An 18,286-nucleotide genomic window follows, 5' to 3' on the forward strand; every position below is an offset into this window, starting at 1 on the left:
TGAAATGCAAGTTCATAGGCCTGAATACATCCTCAGAAGCTGGTGCCTGCACAGCGGCTCCGGACCCATCCAAGGTAGAGACATCAGCAGGTTCCATAGCCGAAGAAGCATCTCGCGGCATACCGGACTCCGAATGGGTCTCAGTAGAGGCCTGCGAATCTGAAGTAGTGGGTATCAGGGGCTGCAAAAGTGCCTCACTGAGTACCAGCAAACTGGCGACTAGCTTAACGGAAGCGTCGTCGGCAGCTTTGGACCTATGCGGTCTGTCTCTGTCTTTATCTTTACGTTTTTTCGGAATGTCAGTAGTTGGATGGCTTACCAAAGCCATTTCTGGATAATTAAACTGAGTACCAAAATAGTTTGCTGCAAAAATGGACCGACAACGAATAGAGGATTGAATAAGGCACAAAACCGACAGCGAGGAGCATCGTGGTCTGGGCCTAAGCAAGGAATGCAGTACGAATGAAAATCTTTATGAGGTATTTGCTTTCCACAGGTAATACAATTGTTAACTTTTACTGACATCGCTTTAGAGCAAGAAAAGAGATCCCCAATGACTTACTTAGCTTTTTTGAAGACTTCATTTCTGAAACTCGAAAATGAAAATTTCAGGAGTCGACCGACCGGCACTTGCAAACTGCTTCTGCTTCAGGCACCGCACAGCAAGAAAGACTGATGTAATGGCATCGGCTGCATGCTTTATACCCCTGACTACCTGACGTCATGGAAGATGGGACAGCATCTGACGCAGGACCAAGACTTTGATATTCAGGCCGGCTAAGGGCTACCTGCAGGCAGATAACCCAAATGTAATAACTACAACAGTGAAACACGAAGAACATTACCCGTAGAGTCAGCTATCCCCATATGCCCAACATGACTGAGCAATCTCACCTCCCAGGCCACTGCAAAGGATACTGCACAAGACCAAGTGCTGTTAGTCTTTCACAGTAACTCAGACTTCCACTCTTATGTAAGTCCTTAATGTGTTTGGACCATAATACATTTTAAATATAAAATTGTGCATATTTTATTTTATTTATTTATTTATTTATTTATTTTTATCAAGAATCAACTTAATTAGCTAAATGAAGTGTTGGGAGACCATCAGTATGTGTCAGTGTGGTTTAAAACAGCCCTTTTATTATATATATTTTTTTAAACCAAAAACTTAATTGACAAGAATCATCTCAAAGGCTCCTCAGAGCCATTAAGCATTATCGTCATTCTATCTTCATTACCATAGCAACCTGGGAGCGTCTGTTTCTGTTAGTGTGTCTGTGTACTGCATACCAGAGGCTCGCAATGCACCTGAAGCAAAGCGAGCAAACAGATCAAAAAAAAAAAAAACCTCCCAACAAGCCGCCACAACAAGAGATAAAGTACAGTTTTGTACCTACCATAAATGTAGATGTTCGAGTGCTCATACAGCTGCAGTCATTACAGATGGGTTATCCTGCCGTCAGGCGGGTCCTCGTTCGGCCGAATTCCAAAGTCTAGGTCCGGCGTCGGTTGTCGTCACTTCTTCCCTGACGTCAGTGCGGCAGGGGTATAAAAGAGGCAGCCGACGCCATTTTCTTCAGTTTTTCTTGCCCCAGATGTCAGGTGCCCCCAGAAGGAAGGCAAAGCATAAACTTATGTAATCATGCAATATAGAATAATCAAAAAAACAGTAGTTGCAAGCAAATACACCATAAAGGAATACCCCAAATAGGTTGTATGAGAAGGTGTTTGTCATAAGGCCTGTCCTAAGAGGGGACGGAGGGGGGGAAACCTGGACTGCAGCTGTATGAGCACTCGAACATCTACATTTATGGTAGGTACAAAACTGTACTATGTTCATCGTGCATAGAGCTGCAGTCATTACAAATGGGAAGAATCCCAAAGCTAAGTAGGGGTGGCAGGCACTAAGTGGAACTAGGAGGAGCAAGGATGCCCTGCAAGACAGCTGTGGCAAATCCCGTTCTAGATTTAGAGTAAAGTGGAAGGTGATAGTGTTTGGAGAAAGTGTGCACTGAACTCCAAGTGGCTGCTTCCAAAATGTCCTTGGTAGGAACCCCCCTGAGGAAAGCTGCAGAGGTAGCTGTGGCCCTGGTGGAGTGGGATCTGATGCTTGAAGGCACAGCTTTTCCATGAAATGAGTAACAAAAGCATATGCAGTGGGCTATCCATTTTGAGATTGTCTGTTTGGAAATAGCCTTTCCTTGAGCACCTGTAGCATAGGACACAGAGTTGCTCGGATTTCCTGAATGGCTTTGTCCTGTCCAAATAATAACAAAGTTGTCTGTGAATGTCCAAGGAATGCAGTAGTCTTTCCCCTTTGTTTTGTGGATTAGGGTAAAAGGTAGGTAAGTGGATAGTCTGATTCAAAGCTACACTGGATACTACCTTTGGCATAAAGGTAGGGTTGGTTTGTAAGGAAACTCTGTCCTGATGGAAAATGATGAAGGGTTGCACAGCCATGAGGGCCTGTAGCTCCGAAACCCTGCGTGCTGAGGTGATAGCCAGAAGGAAGGCTGTTTTCCATGACAAGTATTGTAGTTCTGTTGAAGCAGCTGGCTCGAATGGAGGAAGGGTCAGCTTTTCCAATATGAAGTTGCGGTCCCAAGCAGGGACTGGTGGTTTCCTTGGGGGTTTTATATTCTTTGCCCGTCTGAGGAACTGTCTTAAGAGAGGATGAGAGAATAAAGGAGGATCTGTGTTGTATTGTGCAGAAATGGCTGAAGCATGGATTTTGATGGAGGAGAAGGAAAGTCCACTGTTTAACATCTCAGCTAAGTACTGTAAAATTTGAGGTAAATTTATTACCCAAGGATTCTGGCCTTTTTCCTGATTCCAGGCACAAAATCGTTTCCATTTGGCGGAGTAGGCTTTTCTAGTAGAAGGTCTTCTGGCCTCCAAGGTGACATCCTGCACCTCCTTGGAGAGGAAATCAAGGGATTCTCCATGCAGCTAGATTTAGGGTTTTGAGTGGGCTGTGAAGAGTCTTGAAGTTGTGCTGGGACAACAGAAGAGGGACTAGAGGTAGGATCCATGGTGGGGAATGTGTCAGGCTCTTCAGGAGCAGATACCAGTGTTGTCTTGGCCAATCTGGAGCAATGAGAATCATTTTCGGCCTCTCTGCTCTGGCTTTTAGTAGAACTTTGGGCAGCAGAGGAAGAGGCGGAAAGGCATAGACTGTCAACATTGTCCAATTGAAAGAAAGTGCGTCCACTTTCCAGGCTTGTGGGTGATAGGTCCTTGAACAAAATGTTTCCAATTGGTAATTTCTGTGGGTAGCAAAGAGATATATGTCTGGCTGTCCCCATGTCTGAGTTATCTTTGTGAAAACTTGAGGATGCAACTTCCATTCATGTGGATCTGTCATATTTCTGCTTAGGCTATCTGCCAGTGTGTTTTCCTTCCCTGGCAGGAATTGTGCCTGTAGTTGAATTTGCAATTCCAGTGCTGTGTTCCATAGGGTCATGGCTTGTTTGCACAGGGGGTATGAATGAGTTCCCCCCTGTTTGTTTATGTACCACATCACTGTGGCGTTGTCTATCCTAATCAGTAGCTGGCCTAGATGCAGTAGGTCTTTGAAGGCCATAATAGCATTTTGCACTGCTAGCATTTCCTTTTGGTTGATGTGCAGGTGCTTCTCTTTTTGGGACCATTTTCCCTGAATGCACTGATCTGTCATGTGTGCCCCCCCAGGCGTAGTCTGAGGCATCTGTTGTGATAATTTGAGTTACTTGATGTACGCAGAAAGGGAGACCTATGTTTCTTTGGCATGCTTGAGCCCACCACAGAAATTCCTTTTGAAGGCATGGAATGAGTGGTATAATTGTTTCCAAGCTGTGGCTGTGTTGAGACCATAAGTTTTTTAGGTACCATTGAAGTTTCCTCATATGCAGCTTTGCAAATGGGATCAGTAGGATGCAAGATGCCATGAATCCCAGAGCCTGCAGGACTTTCCTTGCAGTCAGCCTGGTGAAGGTTGCCATTTTGCTGAAGTATTGAGACAGTTGCCCTTGTTTGTCTAGAATGAGGTAGGCCATCTGGGTGGTTGTATTCAATCTGGCATCCAGGAAAATTATTTGTTGAGAGGGTATTAGTTTTGATTTCTTTTTGTTGACTGTGTATCCCAGAAAGTTCAACAGTTTTATTACAAACGCCAGGTGTTTCAGAAGTATGTCCTTGCTGTCCAGATATGGATGGGTATATTTGTATTCCTTGAAGTCTGCAGAAGGCGATTACTGATGCCAGGCATTTCGTAAACACTCTGGGCGCAGTAGATAAGCCAAAGGGCAATGCAGAGAATTGATAATGGGTTGAACCTGCAAGAAATCTGAGGTATCTTCTGCAATTTTGTCTGATAGGGACATGCAGGTATGCCTCCTTGAGGTCCAATGTTACCAGCCATGACTCCTTGCCCAGCATGGGAAGAAGCTGCTGTAATGTGAGCATCTTGAATTTTGGTACCTGTAAAAATGTGTTTAGGATGGATAGGTCTAAGATAGGTCTCCAATCTTTTTCTTTCCTTGGTACCAGGAATAGTCTGGAATAAAACCCTTGACCTTGTTCTTTTGCAGGTACCTCTTGAATCGCTTTCATGTCCATGAGAGCTGAAATTTGTTTTTGTGCCTCTGCCCTTTGATTTTGTGGCAGGTTTGGCATGCCTCTCATTTTTGGAAGGGTGTGAAAGTGGAACCTGTAGCCTCTGTCTATAATGTCCAGAATCCATTTGTCTTTTGTAACAATATGCCAATTTTTTGAGAATAATGCCAGTTTTCTGCCCAAAGGTGCTGCCATTAAAGCTTTGCTTGGCAGGTAAAGGGGGAAGTCATTGTGTCTGCTTTCTGAATGACTGTGATCTATCTTCTCCACCTCTTGGGGTTGGTGCTTGCCACTGTCTGGCTCTGAAAGATCCTTGAGGTTGCCCTCTACCCCTTGGGCATCTGTATCTGCCCCTTTGAGGTCTGTCCGTGGCTGGAAAGGACCAATTTTTTGAAGGCCAGTTTCTGTTGAAACGTGGAGGTTGTACCTGCAGGAAATCTTTCACTGTTTGCATTGATTTCGCTTTTTCCTCCATTTTCTTTAGTACCTCCTCAGCTTTAACACCAAACAATACATCTTTTTGAAGAGGTGCATCTAATAATTTAGCTTTGACATGATCTGGTAAGGCTTGCTCTTTGAGCCAAGCATGTCTATGTATAACAGACCTCGTAACAGCAGCTCTACATGAGGCCTCTAAAGTATCAAAACCACACTGCAAGGTATGTTTACCCACTTGCTCTGCACCATGCAACAAATCCTGCAACTCTTTTAAATCTGGTTGTTCTGGTTGTGTCATTTTGCTTTTCAACTGAGATAAAAACTGTTGATACTTTAACATATGGAACTGACAGTTTAATGCCCTCATGGTTAAAGTGGCCGAGGTATACACCTTTTTCCCCCACCTTTTTAAAGCTCTGGAATCTCTCTCTGAAGGTAATGGGTTTTTAGCAGTAGAGGCCTTAATTCCCTTGGGACCCTGTGAAATAGTTTCTGGGTCAGCAGTATGGCTTTTGTATAGGAACTAGTGTGAATCAGGAACCCGGTAATACCTGTCTGGTTTAACAGGAGCTGGAGCTAAAGAATCTGGATTGAGGCTGGCTTCTGTGTACACATCATCTAATATATCTAAAACAGGAGGAATAGCCAGGGGCCTATTCTGGGGGAGCAAGAGAAAATCCCTGAGCCTTTTCTTGGAATCTGAGTAATCTTGGCCTTCCCAGTGAAAGTGTTCTCTCAATGTATGTAGGGTTTCCCCAAAAGAGTAGTCCTCAGGGGGGGAGACCGAGGGAATAGACTCCTCTGCATCAGAGTCTTCAAAAGGAGAATAGGCATAGTCCTGGTCCTCAGAATGTTCAGAGGTAATAGAGGCTTGATCTGAGGAAGGGTAGTCTTCCTCTAATCTGGGTCTTTTGTCCAAGGGGGGTTGAGAACCCCTGATAAGAGTAATCAAATCCTCAGCCATTTTGAGCATCTGTTTTTTAGGCATGGGGCCTTAAGAGGGGGTCTGAGGTCCCTGTTTTTTGGTTTTCATGGCTGCTTTAGATTTTGTGAAAGCTTTAATAGAGAAGGAGGAAGGCCTGAAGACACCTTGAGAAATGGCAGGCCTGTCTAAACTCTGAGTTTCCCCGCCAAGAGTGGCGTCGGTATCTGTAGTAGGGATGGGGACCGAAGAGCCTGCGACCTCAGGTACTGAAGACACCAGTAATGTAGAGTCATCGGTACTCAGGGGCTGCGTAGGCACCTTGCTGAGAACCGGTAGTCGGCCTTAGCGTGGTGTCAGTAGTAGTCGCGGACCTCGTATGTCGGTCCTTATCTTTGCATCTTTTACTCAAAACTGGAGTCGGAGTATCCGACGACATAATATAATTAAATTTTTTACCAAAATAGTGAAGGGCGAACTCCGCCCGATGCTTAATAGTGCGCTTGTTGAATCTAGCACAAAAATGGCAGGCCGAGACGTCGTGGTCTGGGCCTAAGCAAGGTATACAGAAAGAGTGGAAATCCTTATGCGGTATTTGCTTCCCACATGAAATGCAATTATTAACTTTGTCTGACATCAGTCTGAGGCAAGAAAAGTTTCCCCAATGGGGTACTTAGCTTTCAAGAAGACTTCGGCTGAAATATTTTTGTAAATCTCAGCAGCTGGCCGACCGGCACTTGCGAACTGCTCCTGCTTCGGGCACCGCACGGCAAGAAAGACTGAAGAAGATGGCGTCGGCTGCCTCTGCCGCACTGACGTCAGGGAAGAAGCGACGACAACCGACGCCAGACCTAGACTTTGGAATTCGGCCGACCGAGGACCCGCCTGACGGCAGGATAACCCACCTGTAATGACTGCAGCTGTATGCACGATGAACATCAGATTCTTCCAACCCTCCCACCTCTCAGTCAGCAGATGTGTAAACAAACTATTCTCTGCCAAAATATCCCAAATCACACTTTTATCCACCCCCTTCCCCTGGATCCAGGCTAAAACACCAAATGTCTCTTCCTAATACACAAGCATCAGTAAACCTCGATCACAAGCTGCAACCGACAGCTTCCTGGAGACAAAAACAGTAACATACAACAGCTGCCAGACACAGGGCATCCACACACACACCATGTCAGGCTTAATCAAACAGCACTTGAAGCTATGATCCCTGTCATAATTGATATTAACTATGTTTAGACAGAATAATAATAAAATTTGTACTAGCTGCCAGACACGGCTGCATCCACGCACACCATATCAGGATTGATCAAACAGCACTCAAAGCTATGATACTTGCCATAATTGATATTAACTATGTTTAGACAGACTAATAATGACATTTGTACTAGCTGCCAGACACAGCTGCATCCACGTACACCATTTCAGGATTGATCAAACAGCACCTGTAGCTGTGATACTTGCCATAATTGATATTAACTATATTTAGACAGAATAATGATGACATTTGTACTAAGAGCTTGCTACTATTATTTAACCAGGATATACATGATCATACTTTTACTGAAGACGGTATTAGTCTACATGACAGCATTTTTTTTTCAAAACCCTCTACTGTTAATGCTATTATATATCATGTTACTGTGTTATGTTTGAGTCTGAACTCTGATGAATGGTACCTTGTTGAATTAGTTAATTAATTACTTAAAGTATTATGAGTAAAAACATTGAAAAATGAACAAGATAAGTATTCACTGAGTTCAAGTAGGGGAATATAAACTTTTATGTTTGTATTATATGTTGCTTTGTTTGGCTTGTATATAGTGCAAATAGTAACCCATCTTGACCTACCTTTGTTTGTGAAGAATTATTGTACTCTTTGAACATTCTGAATGAATCATTACTGTTTCTCAGTTGTTTAAGAAACCCTCTTTTTAAAAATAAAAACAGATGACAAGTGATGTACCATATCAGTTGATACTTTGAGAGATGTAGCTGTAAGAGTTATTTTTTTGGTACAGCTGTCTTGGAATCAGTTTTTTGTTTCTTCTTTCTAGCATCAGTCCAAGGATTTGTTTCTTTTATTCTTTTAAGAGCAGGGGCCATGCATTCCATTTCTTCTGGGATAGACACTATGTTGTTGTTTTTGATGACTATATTATCTTCTTCTAAGTCATTAAAGGTTCTCATCTCATTGGCAAAAAGTATTTTTATCTTGGCTGGAAAGGCCAGCTGTGCATTAATGTTGTTTTATTTCAACAGTTTTATTATTGGCCAGACTTTTTTCCTTTGTTCTAGTATTCTGGAAGAATAATCATTGTCAGACCTTATTAGGCTTTGATTATATTTTAAGGGTGATTTTCTCCAAGCAGATTTTAATATTAGTTCCTTGTCCAGAAATGAAAGAAATGTTGTAACTATGGATCTAGGTGGAGTATTTGTTGAGTTAGAAGCAGGTTTACTCAGTGCTCTATGTGCCCCTTCAACTCCAAATGAAAGTCCGTCTGTCAAGTCTAAAAATTCAGGAATCCAGGTTGTTAAGAATGAAGTAATGTATTCACCTTCAGTGTTTTCAGACAGACCAAAGATCCTTATGTTGTTTCTCCTTTCCCTGTTTTCTATGTCATCTATTTTGTTAAGCAGCCATGTATTCTGTTTAAGCAGAAATTCTTTTTGGAATTTTTCCTCTTTGAGTCTCCCTTCACTGTCATTTAGAGAAGTCTCTATATTTGTAATTTTTGTATGGTCTCACTGTAATAGTTCCTTAAGGTTATCAGTCTGTTTGTGAGAATTTAATTTGAGGTTTTCTAAGTTATTTTAAAAGCCATCCATCTTCAAAGATAGTTCCTGTAAGGTAGATGTCATTGATTGCAGTTCTTGTTTCAAAGGAGAATCTGGTTGAGAATTCCTTGAGTTGTTTATATTCAGTGACTCAATATATCTCCAAGTTACTTGACAGGAAACTTTTTGTATATCTCCACCAAAATTGATATTTATGTAGTTTAGTAGTTTATCTATAGATGTCTGATGCTTTAAACTTGAAATTAGCAAAATTTTCCTCTATTATTATGCTAGTTTATGGAGCTCTCAAAATTCACTGTTCTCAGTTGCCTGTCTAGGCTCCCCTCCGCATGGATTTCTTGAAGGCTCTGCTGGGCCTTCCTCCTCCCAAGTTTCCTCTTGAGCATTTGTACACTCATTTTAGTAAAGAATACTGCATATGGAAGTACATAGTACAGTTGTGTAAAATTGTACCATAACCGTAGATGTCCTTCCCTTCACTGTTGCAGTATTCACCTCCTCCTCCTCTTCACTGTTGCAGTATTTACCTCCTCCTCTTCACTGTTGCAGTATTCACCTCCTCCTCCTTTTCACTGTTGCAGTATTCACCTCCTCCCTTCTCCTTTTTTCTGTTGTCTTTTTTTCTTCTGGATGCACATGTTCCTCCTGGGGCTATTCAGTTCTGAGGTATGTACATCCGTATGTCACCTTTATGCTCTACACAGTGAGTGGGGGCGTACAATGTCCTTAAAGACCTAAAGGCTTTGGTATACTGGCTGGACATTGGGCTAGCCTAGGCGGGGGATCTCGTTAGTAAAGCATACTGCAACAGTGAAGAAAAGGACATCTACTGTTATGGTAAGATTTTACACAACTGTACTTTTTGGGAGTGTCATGAGTTGGCAGACGTTAAAAATTCCCTACAGAGTACTTTGTCGGGGATACTGGGCAAGCAAATTAGTGTAACTAAGGAAATTATTTTTTGAGTTGGGATACAGTATATGAATTGCCTTGACATAATAAAACCTTGTTAAGTTTCAGTCTAGTGGCTGCCAAAAAAGTGATTACTTAAAAAATTGAAATCAAAGTCTAAACCAGATGTGTTTGAAGTGGTGGATATTGTAACAGAGGTAAAAGAACTAGAAGTGGGATTTTTAGAGAAGGGTATGAGCAAATTACATAGAAAAAACTGTGGGAACAGTACGTACAGATTAATGTTTTGAAGGATGACAGGTTTAAAGGAAGGTGGGAATTGCTCAGTTAGGTAATGTTGGATTGATGATAAGTGTATAAAACAATGAATGTAATGTATAATGTTTTTAACTGTGAGTGTGTTAACGTACATGTTCTTCATGTTTCACTGTTGCAGTCATCACATTTGGGTTATCTGCCTGCAGGTAGCTCTCAGCAGGCCTGAATATCAGAGTCTTGGGATTTCTGCATCGGATGCTGTCGCTCTTCCATGATGTCAGGTCATCAGGGGTATAAAACATGCAGTCGATGCCATTACATCAGTCTTTCTTGCCGTGCGGTGCTCGAAGCAGAAACAGTTTGCAAGTGCTGGTCAGCCACCTCCTGAAATTTTCATTTTTCGAGTTTCATACCTGAAGTCTCCTAAAAGATAAGTACCCCGTTGGGGATCCTTTTTTCTTGCTCCAACCAATGTCAAAAAAAATTAATAATTGTCTTGCCTGTGGAAAGCAAATACCTCACAGAGATTTTCATTCTTACTCATCACCTGTTTAGGCCCAGACCATGACGTCCCTTGCTGTCGGTTTTGTGCCTTGTTCAACACCCAAACTATTTGTCGTCGGGCAATTTTTGTAGCAAAATTTTTTCGCTCTCGATCTCCATACTCTGAAATGGCTTCGATAAGCCATCCGTCTACCGATCTTCCAAAAAGACATAAGGATAAAGACAGAGACAGACCGCATAGGTCCAAGGCTGCCGGCGACACTAACGTTAAGCTAGTCGCCAGTCTGCCAGTACTCAGTGAGGCGCTTTCGTAGCCCGATACCTGCTTCTCCAGATTCGCTTTCGGAGTCTAGTATGCAGCGAGATGCTTCTTCAACTATGGAACCTGCGGATGTCTCTACCTTGGATGGGTCTGGAGCCGCTGTGCAGGCACTGGCATCTAAGGGTGTATTCAGGCCTTCCGATTTTCTTATTAAACCGACGACTTTGTTTCAAACCAAAAATACCGAATTTCTCAGGCCTAAAGTTCGCACTACACCTAGGAAACTGATGACCAAAGCGCATTTTCAAGCCCACATGCCACAAAACCAAATGCTTGGAATGGCTGAGGACCTCATTGCTTTAATTAGGGGAAGTCAGCCTTCCCCCTCAAAAAGACCCAGAACTGATTTTCCTTCTGATTCTTCTGATCAGAAATCTGATAACTCTGATCCTTCTGATTACCAGGGCATACCCTTATCTACCTATGAGGATTCTGATGCAGAGGATTCCATTCCCTCTGCTTCCCCTCCAGAAGATTTTTCCTTTGGTGAAACCCTGCACACTCTTAGAGAGCATTTCCGCTGGGAGAGCCAGGACTACTCCCAGTCCAAAAAGAGACTTGGAATTTTTAAGCTTGCCTCAGCATAGGCCTCTAGCTATCCCTCCTGTTCTGGAAATTATAGATTATGTCTTCTTGGCATCCACTCTTACCCCTGATACCTTGCCTTCAGCTCCCAGGAAATCTGACAGGTACTATAGAGTGCCTGACTCCCACAAATTCCTTTTTAAGAGTCCTATTGTGGATCCAGTGACCATTTCCCATGGACCTAAAGGAATTAAGGCTACAACTGCCAAAAATCCTACTCCTTCGGACAGGGATTCTAGGGCTTTAGACAGATAGGGTAAAAAGGTATACACTTCTGCTACTCTTGCCATTAGAGCTCTAAATTGTCAGTTTCATATGTTAAAGTATCAGCAGCATATTATGGAGCTAATTAAACAAAAAATGTTGTTGATTCCTGACTGTGCAGAACACAAAGATTTACAATAGTTAAAGCATTCAGCTAACCAAGTTGGTAAACATACTTTGCAATGTGGGTTTGATGCCTTAGAAGCATCTTGCAGGGCTGCTGTCACTGGGTCTGTTCTTAGAAGGCATGCATGGCTTAAGTAACAGAACTTGCCAGATCATGTCAAAGCGAAATTACTAGATGCACCATTAAATCAGGAGCATCTGTTTGGCAGTAAAGCAGAAGTAGTCCTCAAAAGAATGGAGGAGAAAGCGAAATCTATGCAAACTGTTAAAGATTTCTTAAAAGTACAGCCACCTAGATTCAGTAGGCATTGGCCTTCAAAAACTGGTCTTTTCCAGTCCCTTCCAGGCCTTCTCAGTCCAAACCCAGGGGCAGAAGACCACCAATACTTCAGTCTCAGGTTATGTAGAGATCTTAGAAATGGGGTGCTCCCACATCCAAAACAGGGAGTAGTAAGCCACCATCTTATGGTAAAATTGCACAATGACTTATGTTTAACTCCTCCGCGCCTTGCCCAAGTACTTGCACCTTTAGGAGGGAAACTTGCACCACATGCCAAAAACTGGGAATGCATTACCCAAGACAGATGGGTCTTAAACATTGTTTCCCAGGGATACAGATTCCAGTTCCACTCACTCCCAACCCTAAGCGGATGGCCAGACCTTCCCCCAAACCAGTGGGCAGAGTCCCAAAAGCAAGTACTTTCTCTTCTCAGTATCAAGGCTATTCAACCTGTCCCAGTAGAACAAAGGGGACAAGGCTTTTATTCCAGACTGTTTCCGGTCCCCAGAAAAGAAAACTTCTGGCGTCCTATCCTTGATCTGTCTATTCTCAACACCTTTTTGGTGGTTCCAAAATTCAAAATGCTAACTCTCCAACAGCTGCTTCCTACGCTAGCCAATGACTTCTGGCTAGCAACCCTATACTTAAAAGAAGCTTATCTGCACATACCCATAAGAGAATCTTGCAGGAAATACCTACACTTCAGAGCAGGCTCTATGCACTATCAGTTCTCTGCACTTCCCTTTGGCTTATCTACTGCGCCCAGGGTATTCACAAAGTGCCTAGCTCCAGCCATTGCATATTGCAGGCAGAGAAGAATTCAAATTTACCCATACTTGGACGATTGCCTGATTCAGGCGGACAGTCAGGAATTGCTACTTCAGCACCTGGCATTTGTAACGAGACTTCTAACTTCACTGGGGTACACCATCAACAAAAAGAAATCACAGCTGGCACCCAGTCAACACATACAATCTGTTGGCTGGCACCCAGCCAACAGATTGTATTCCTGTGAGCAAGCCTGAACACAACTTCCTAGATGGCATTCTTCACTCCAGAGAAACAAATTTATTTGACAAACTACTTCAGTCTACTGGCCACCAAAACCCAGCTATCTGCAAGAAAAATACTGCAAGCCCTAGGGTTCATGGCCTCTTGCATTCTACTAATTCCATATGCAAGACTGCATATGAGGAAAGTTCAATGGTACCTAAAAAGTCTCTGGTGTCAACATTCTCAGGACCTGGAAACAATGATTCCTATCATTCCTTGCCTAAGGACAGAGTTTCTTTGGTGGGCAGAGGCCTGCAACCACACCAAGGGACTCCCTTTCACTCTACCCCCTCCTGCCCAAACCCTAATAACAGATGCATCAGACTATGCATGGGGACTCACATGGCAGGATAGTGCATTCAGGGCAAATGGAACCCAAAGCAAATGCACCTGCATATCAATCAAAAAGAAATGTTAGCTGTACAGAATGCTCTGACAGCCTTCAAAGCCCTTATTCTTCCAGGACAACTATTGGTAAAGACAGACAACACTACAATTACGTGGTACATAAACAAGCAGGGGGGAATCCATTCCTACCCACTCTGCAGACTAGCTGGGGCTCTGTGGAACACAGCCTTGACCAACCAAGTGCACCTACAAGCTCAATTCCTGCCAGGCAAACTAAATTGACTGGCAGATGACTTGAGCAGAAATCTCATGGATCCACACAAGTGGAAACTGGAACCCAAAATAGTCACGCTTTTGAGGAACAGGTGGGGGACACCAGAGGTGGACCTTTTTGCTTCCCCTCAAAACTATCAATTGAGCAAATATTGCACAAGAACTCCCCACAGCCAAGCTTGGAAAGTGGATGCCCTGTCCTTCACCTGGGAAAGCCTCTCAGTCTATGCCTTTCCCCCTCTGCCCCTCCTCTCGAAGGTTCTACTAAAAATCAAACAGGACAAGCAAAGGACAATTCTGATTGCACCAAACTGGCCACGCCAGCACTGGTACCCTCTTTTGCACAATCTGACAGTGCTACAACCATGGCACTTGCCTTAGACCCCTTCCCTGCTGTTCCAGCAGGCGGGCCAGATTCTGCACCCACAGCTACATACCCTGAACCTTGCAGCCTGGCTAATCCCCTGAACTCATCACAATCAACCCTCAGTAAGCAGGTGCTGGATGTAATTCTTGAGGCAAGGAGGCCTAGTACTAGAAATCGTATTCGGAAAAGTGGAAGAGATACTGTTCCTGGAGCCAGTCTTAGGGAATTGGCACAACTGTGCCCAGCTTACCTTGTATACTAGATTACTTAACAGAAATGCTCCACAAAGGCCTTTCCTTCTCTTCAATTAAGATTCATGCCTCTGTCATTTCAGCTCATTATAATACTGAGCCCACCCCTCTTCTCTCATCCTCTGGTAAAACAGTTTAAGACCCCTCAGGAGAGCTCCCACTCTAGCCTGGGACTTTAACTTAGTATTGGAAAAGCTCAAGCTTCCGCCCCTTGAACCTGCTGCTACAGCAGAGTTAAAAGTCCTCTCATGGAAAACAGCTTTACTTCTAGCCATCACTTCAACAAGAAGAGTGTCTGAATTGCAGGCCCTTATGGCAGTGGAACCCTTCATTATCTTCCACGCAGACAGGGTTTCCCTCAGGACTAACCCATCTTTTATGCCCAAGGTGGTGTCTAGTGTGGCTTTAAACCAGTCCATTCATTGCCAACTTTTTTCCCCTAATCCTCAGAATAAAGGAGAAAGGATCATGAATTCTCTGGATGTGCACAGGCAGCTTAGGTTCTATCTGGACAGGACTAAGCCTCTCAGAAAATCTGACCAGCTGCTAGTCAGCTTTGCTGCAGGGGCAGAGGGCAAGGCCATTTCAAAGGAAACCATTTCTAAATGAATAGCTCACTGCATCCATTTTTGCTACAAGCACCGTGGGAAACCTACCCCACAGGGGATCAGAACTCATTCCACTAGGGCTACATCTACTTCTACAGCATTTCTCAGGGGAGTCCCTACCAGGGACATCCTGGAAGCTGCAACCTGGAGCTCTGCACACACTTTCACCAAGCACTACCACTTGCCTAGCTTTTCTAAATCCAGAGCTGGATTTGCCACAGCAGTCTTACAGGGCCTGATTGCCAGCCCTAATGCTTCTTAACTACCCTCCACCCTTCCTTAGCTTTTGGAATCAACCCAAATGTGATGACTGCAACAGTGAAATATGAAGAACATAGTACAGTTGTGTACACTTAACATAAATGTAGATGTTAGAGTGTATTCACTGTCGCAGTCCTGGTTACCCTCCCTCCAGCCCCCCCCCCGACTTCTCTTTGCTTCTACCTATCCTTTTTGGTTTGGCATATACTATACCATGTGTATTTGTTTTTTGCTGGGGATGTTCCGTACCATATAATTGCTTCCTATTTTGGGGGCACCTGACATCTGGGGCAAGAAAAACTGATGTAATGGCGTCAGCTGCATGTTTTATACCCCTGACGACCTGACGTCATGAAAGAGCGACAGCATCCGAAGCAGAAATCCCAAGACTCTGGTATTCATTTAGTGTACACAACTATACTTTTGTTTTCTTTTAAATAAATGCACTTCTGCCTGTGTCTTAAGTGATAATTCAGTAAAGGTGTTAAAAAGTAGTTTCAAGTATTTTGTACTTTACAATTTCCCTACATAAGGGTATTTTCCAAGGTTAGCCATGGTGTCTGAGGTTATGTAAAGATGTACTTTCATGCAGATTACCTTACTGTTATGTATTTTGTAGGTGTTCAGGCACCTAGGCAGTGAGACATTTCCCAGTGGTACATTTGACTGGGGACACATGGCTGAAGTGACATTCAGCTGAAGAGGAATATGGCTGTTTGCAAATTCCCTGTGTGCAAAGAGAAAAATATGTTGCCATGCCCACAACTTCTTGAACCAAATGCACAGGGGGAACACAATGTCCATGGTCCCCAAGGGAACATGAGACAGCAGGCAATATGGCAGGCATCAGCAACAGGCTGGCCAGAGTGCATGTCAGTAGCAGTAAAAATGCAGTACACAATGGGCAGTGCCTTTATAATTGAAGTGTGTGGACTACTACCCCCTTCACAGAGTCTAGGGAGCATTACCTAAATTGCGTAATGGAGCATAAAAATGACTACAGTAGCCTGCATGATTTCCTCCATGCTGTAGCACACTTCTACATGTTGTAGTTACATAAGCATGTACTGTACACTGAACACAATACTCACTACTTCTGCCACCATACATTTGGTTATTAAAGCTGTGAGCATGGTAGTGTCTGCTTCCCTTTGCCCACAGGGAATTTGCAAACAGACATATTTCTCTACAGCTGACTGTCACTTCAGCCATGTGTCTCCAGTCAAATGTACCACAGGGAAATGTCACACTGCCCAGGTGCCTGAACCCCTTTCGGAGAGTATTTTCTTTTTTGGGGGTAGGGGGTGTTTACATGGCTTAAGTATAGAACTTCTTGAAGACATCTGTAGATGATCAAAATTGCAGTGGTCTCTTAACATATAATTAAATGGTGCAAACACAGTTCAACAACTTAATCCCAACATTTGAAGTAAATACCTAGCAGTGGAAACAAAGAATATTTGAAGTGGTGGTTATTAAGAGGACAATATGAAGGAGTAACAGGAGTCAGATAATGTGTGGCTTCAAAATGCAGATGATACTGCAGTTCTGTCAGAATGTGAAACCTGCTTTAGTGTACAAAAAGGAAATTGGAGTAAACTGTGACTGACAGATGTCCTTTATGCAGGAGTAACAGGGCAAGGCACATTTCAGTCTTTCTTCATCTAACATCTTCATATTTTTCCCTTCTCTTTTCAGTGTCCTTAAGCTGGCGATTACATTTTGAATTTGTAACATCGAGACAACCAGTTGACCCACCCATAGTACCAGAAAATGAAACTGAAGTCATTGTTTTGAGTGGGGCAGAACACATTGAGGTGGATACTTTCAGCTGGGACTTGCCTGTGAAAGTTCTTCCAACCAACCCTGTGCTTGCATCTTATGGACTTCAGTTCTCTAGCAGCAATTCCATCAGTATTTAATTTTTTTTTCTGGCTCAGAAAGAACAAGCAGGTTCAGTGTGGAATCTCTGTAGTGTACTGTGTGGTTGGAGATCTGTCTTTGTGTGATGTTATTTTGGGGATTGTGCTTGTGGGTAATTATACATGTGAAATGTATGTATTATCCACATTTCAAGTGTTTTACAGTTAAATAAAACTAAGTAAGTACCAAGTTTTGAGTTTTAACATGTTTAAAATCACCTAAAGGTTTGATTTTGTTTGAAGAGTAATCCAAGAAAGTCTTACAACTTTCCTTATTATAGATTTATATTGATGGAAAGAAAAAGAAGAAAGTTAAGATTAAAAAATGATCCTTGTATACGTTTGCTTATGTTTATGCTTGATTCATATTTTAACAAAACTGACTGTGATGTGTTGTATTCAGCTGAACTGAAATCCTGAAGTTATCTGGATCTGAATAGCCAAAAATGTACAGTCTTAATTCTAAAACTAGTGTCTGAGGAGTGGAATAAATCCAGTTATTTATGTTTGACAAAGTTTCATTACCAACAGTTTTCTATCACCAGGCAAAATGTAGTGCATGGAGTGCAGTGATTACACTCCAATATTGTGAAAAAAAGAACAGTTAAACACTTCTGTAGTGTGAGACCCGTTTCCAATCTTAACAATTGTTAAGCACCCCACCTTCAGTTATTAAGACTGGGTATTGTGCTAGGCAGTTAAACTTGCCAGTACTGGCCAGCAAATGACAGCAGAGCATCAGAAATATAAGCAGATTTATTTTTGCTTGCTGTCTGCGCCAGTAGTCAGTCTCTGTCTTTCCATGAGATGTGTTGCTCTGTCTTTCTGACGGTGCTTACTTAGGCATGTTACTCTGTCTTTCTGATGGTGCTCACTAAGTGCTTTACAGCTTTGAAAACCAGCAAAACACTAGGTGCTTTTTTTTCTGTTTGTTTTAGTAACTTCACCAATCATAACCCTTTAATGTTTTGATAAAGCTTCGCTCACAAAGTGAATTTCTTGGCAACTATGTTTTGAACACATAACAAGACAGTTATGTTCAGAGACCTGATAATAATCTTCTATATTTTAGCCTAGATGAACTGAAAATACTTCATACTGACAGTGGCACTTTATCTGTAAATGCAGTCTTTGTGACTCACTTTTGGTGATTCCTAATATCATTTTTTGTTCATAGGTAAT

The 18,286-nt window shown here is 42.7% G+C and overlaps 1 protein-coding gene across 2 annotated transcripts in view; it reads left to right on the forward strand.

The window, feature by feature from the left end:
- The window catches only part of RGP1 (RGP1 homolog, RAB6A GEF complex partner 1), a 1,859,064-nt gene extending 1,841,621 nt beyond the window's left edge, over positions 1 to 17,443 (forward strand). For both annotated transcript variants that reach the window (XM_044078576.1, XM_044078568.1), the window contains one exon: positions 16,881 to 17,443. In XM_044078576.1, coding sequence (XP_043934511.1) covers positions 16,881 to 17,104 — 224 coding nt within the window. In that variant the 3' untranslated portion in view covers positions 17,105 to 17,443. The remainder of the gene's footprint in view (positions 1 to 16,880) is intronic.
- The last annotated feature ends 843 nt before the right edge of the window (positions 17,444 to 18,286 follow it).

The sequence above is a fragment of the Protopterus annectens genome, chromosome 1.part1 (assembly GCF_019279795.1).
Source record: "Protopterus annectens isolate FY-2018-M chromosome 1.part1, PAN1.0, whole genome shotgun sequence".
Taxonomy (NCBI): Eukaryota; Metazoa; Chordata; order Ceratodontiformes; family Protopteridae; genus Protopterus; species Protopterus annectens.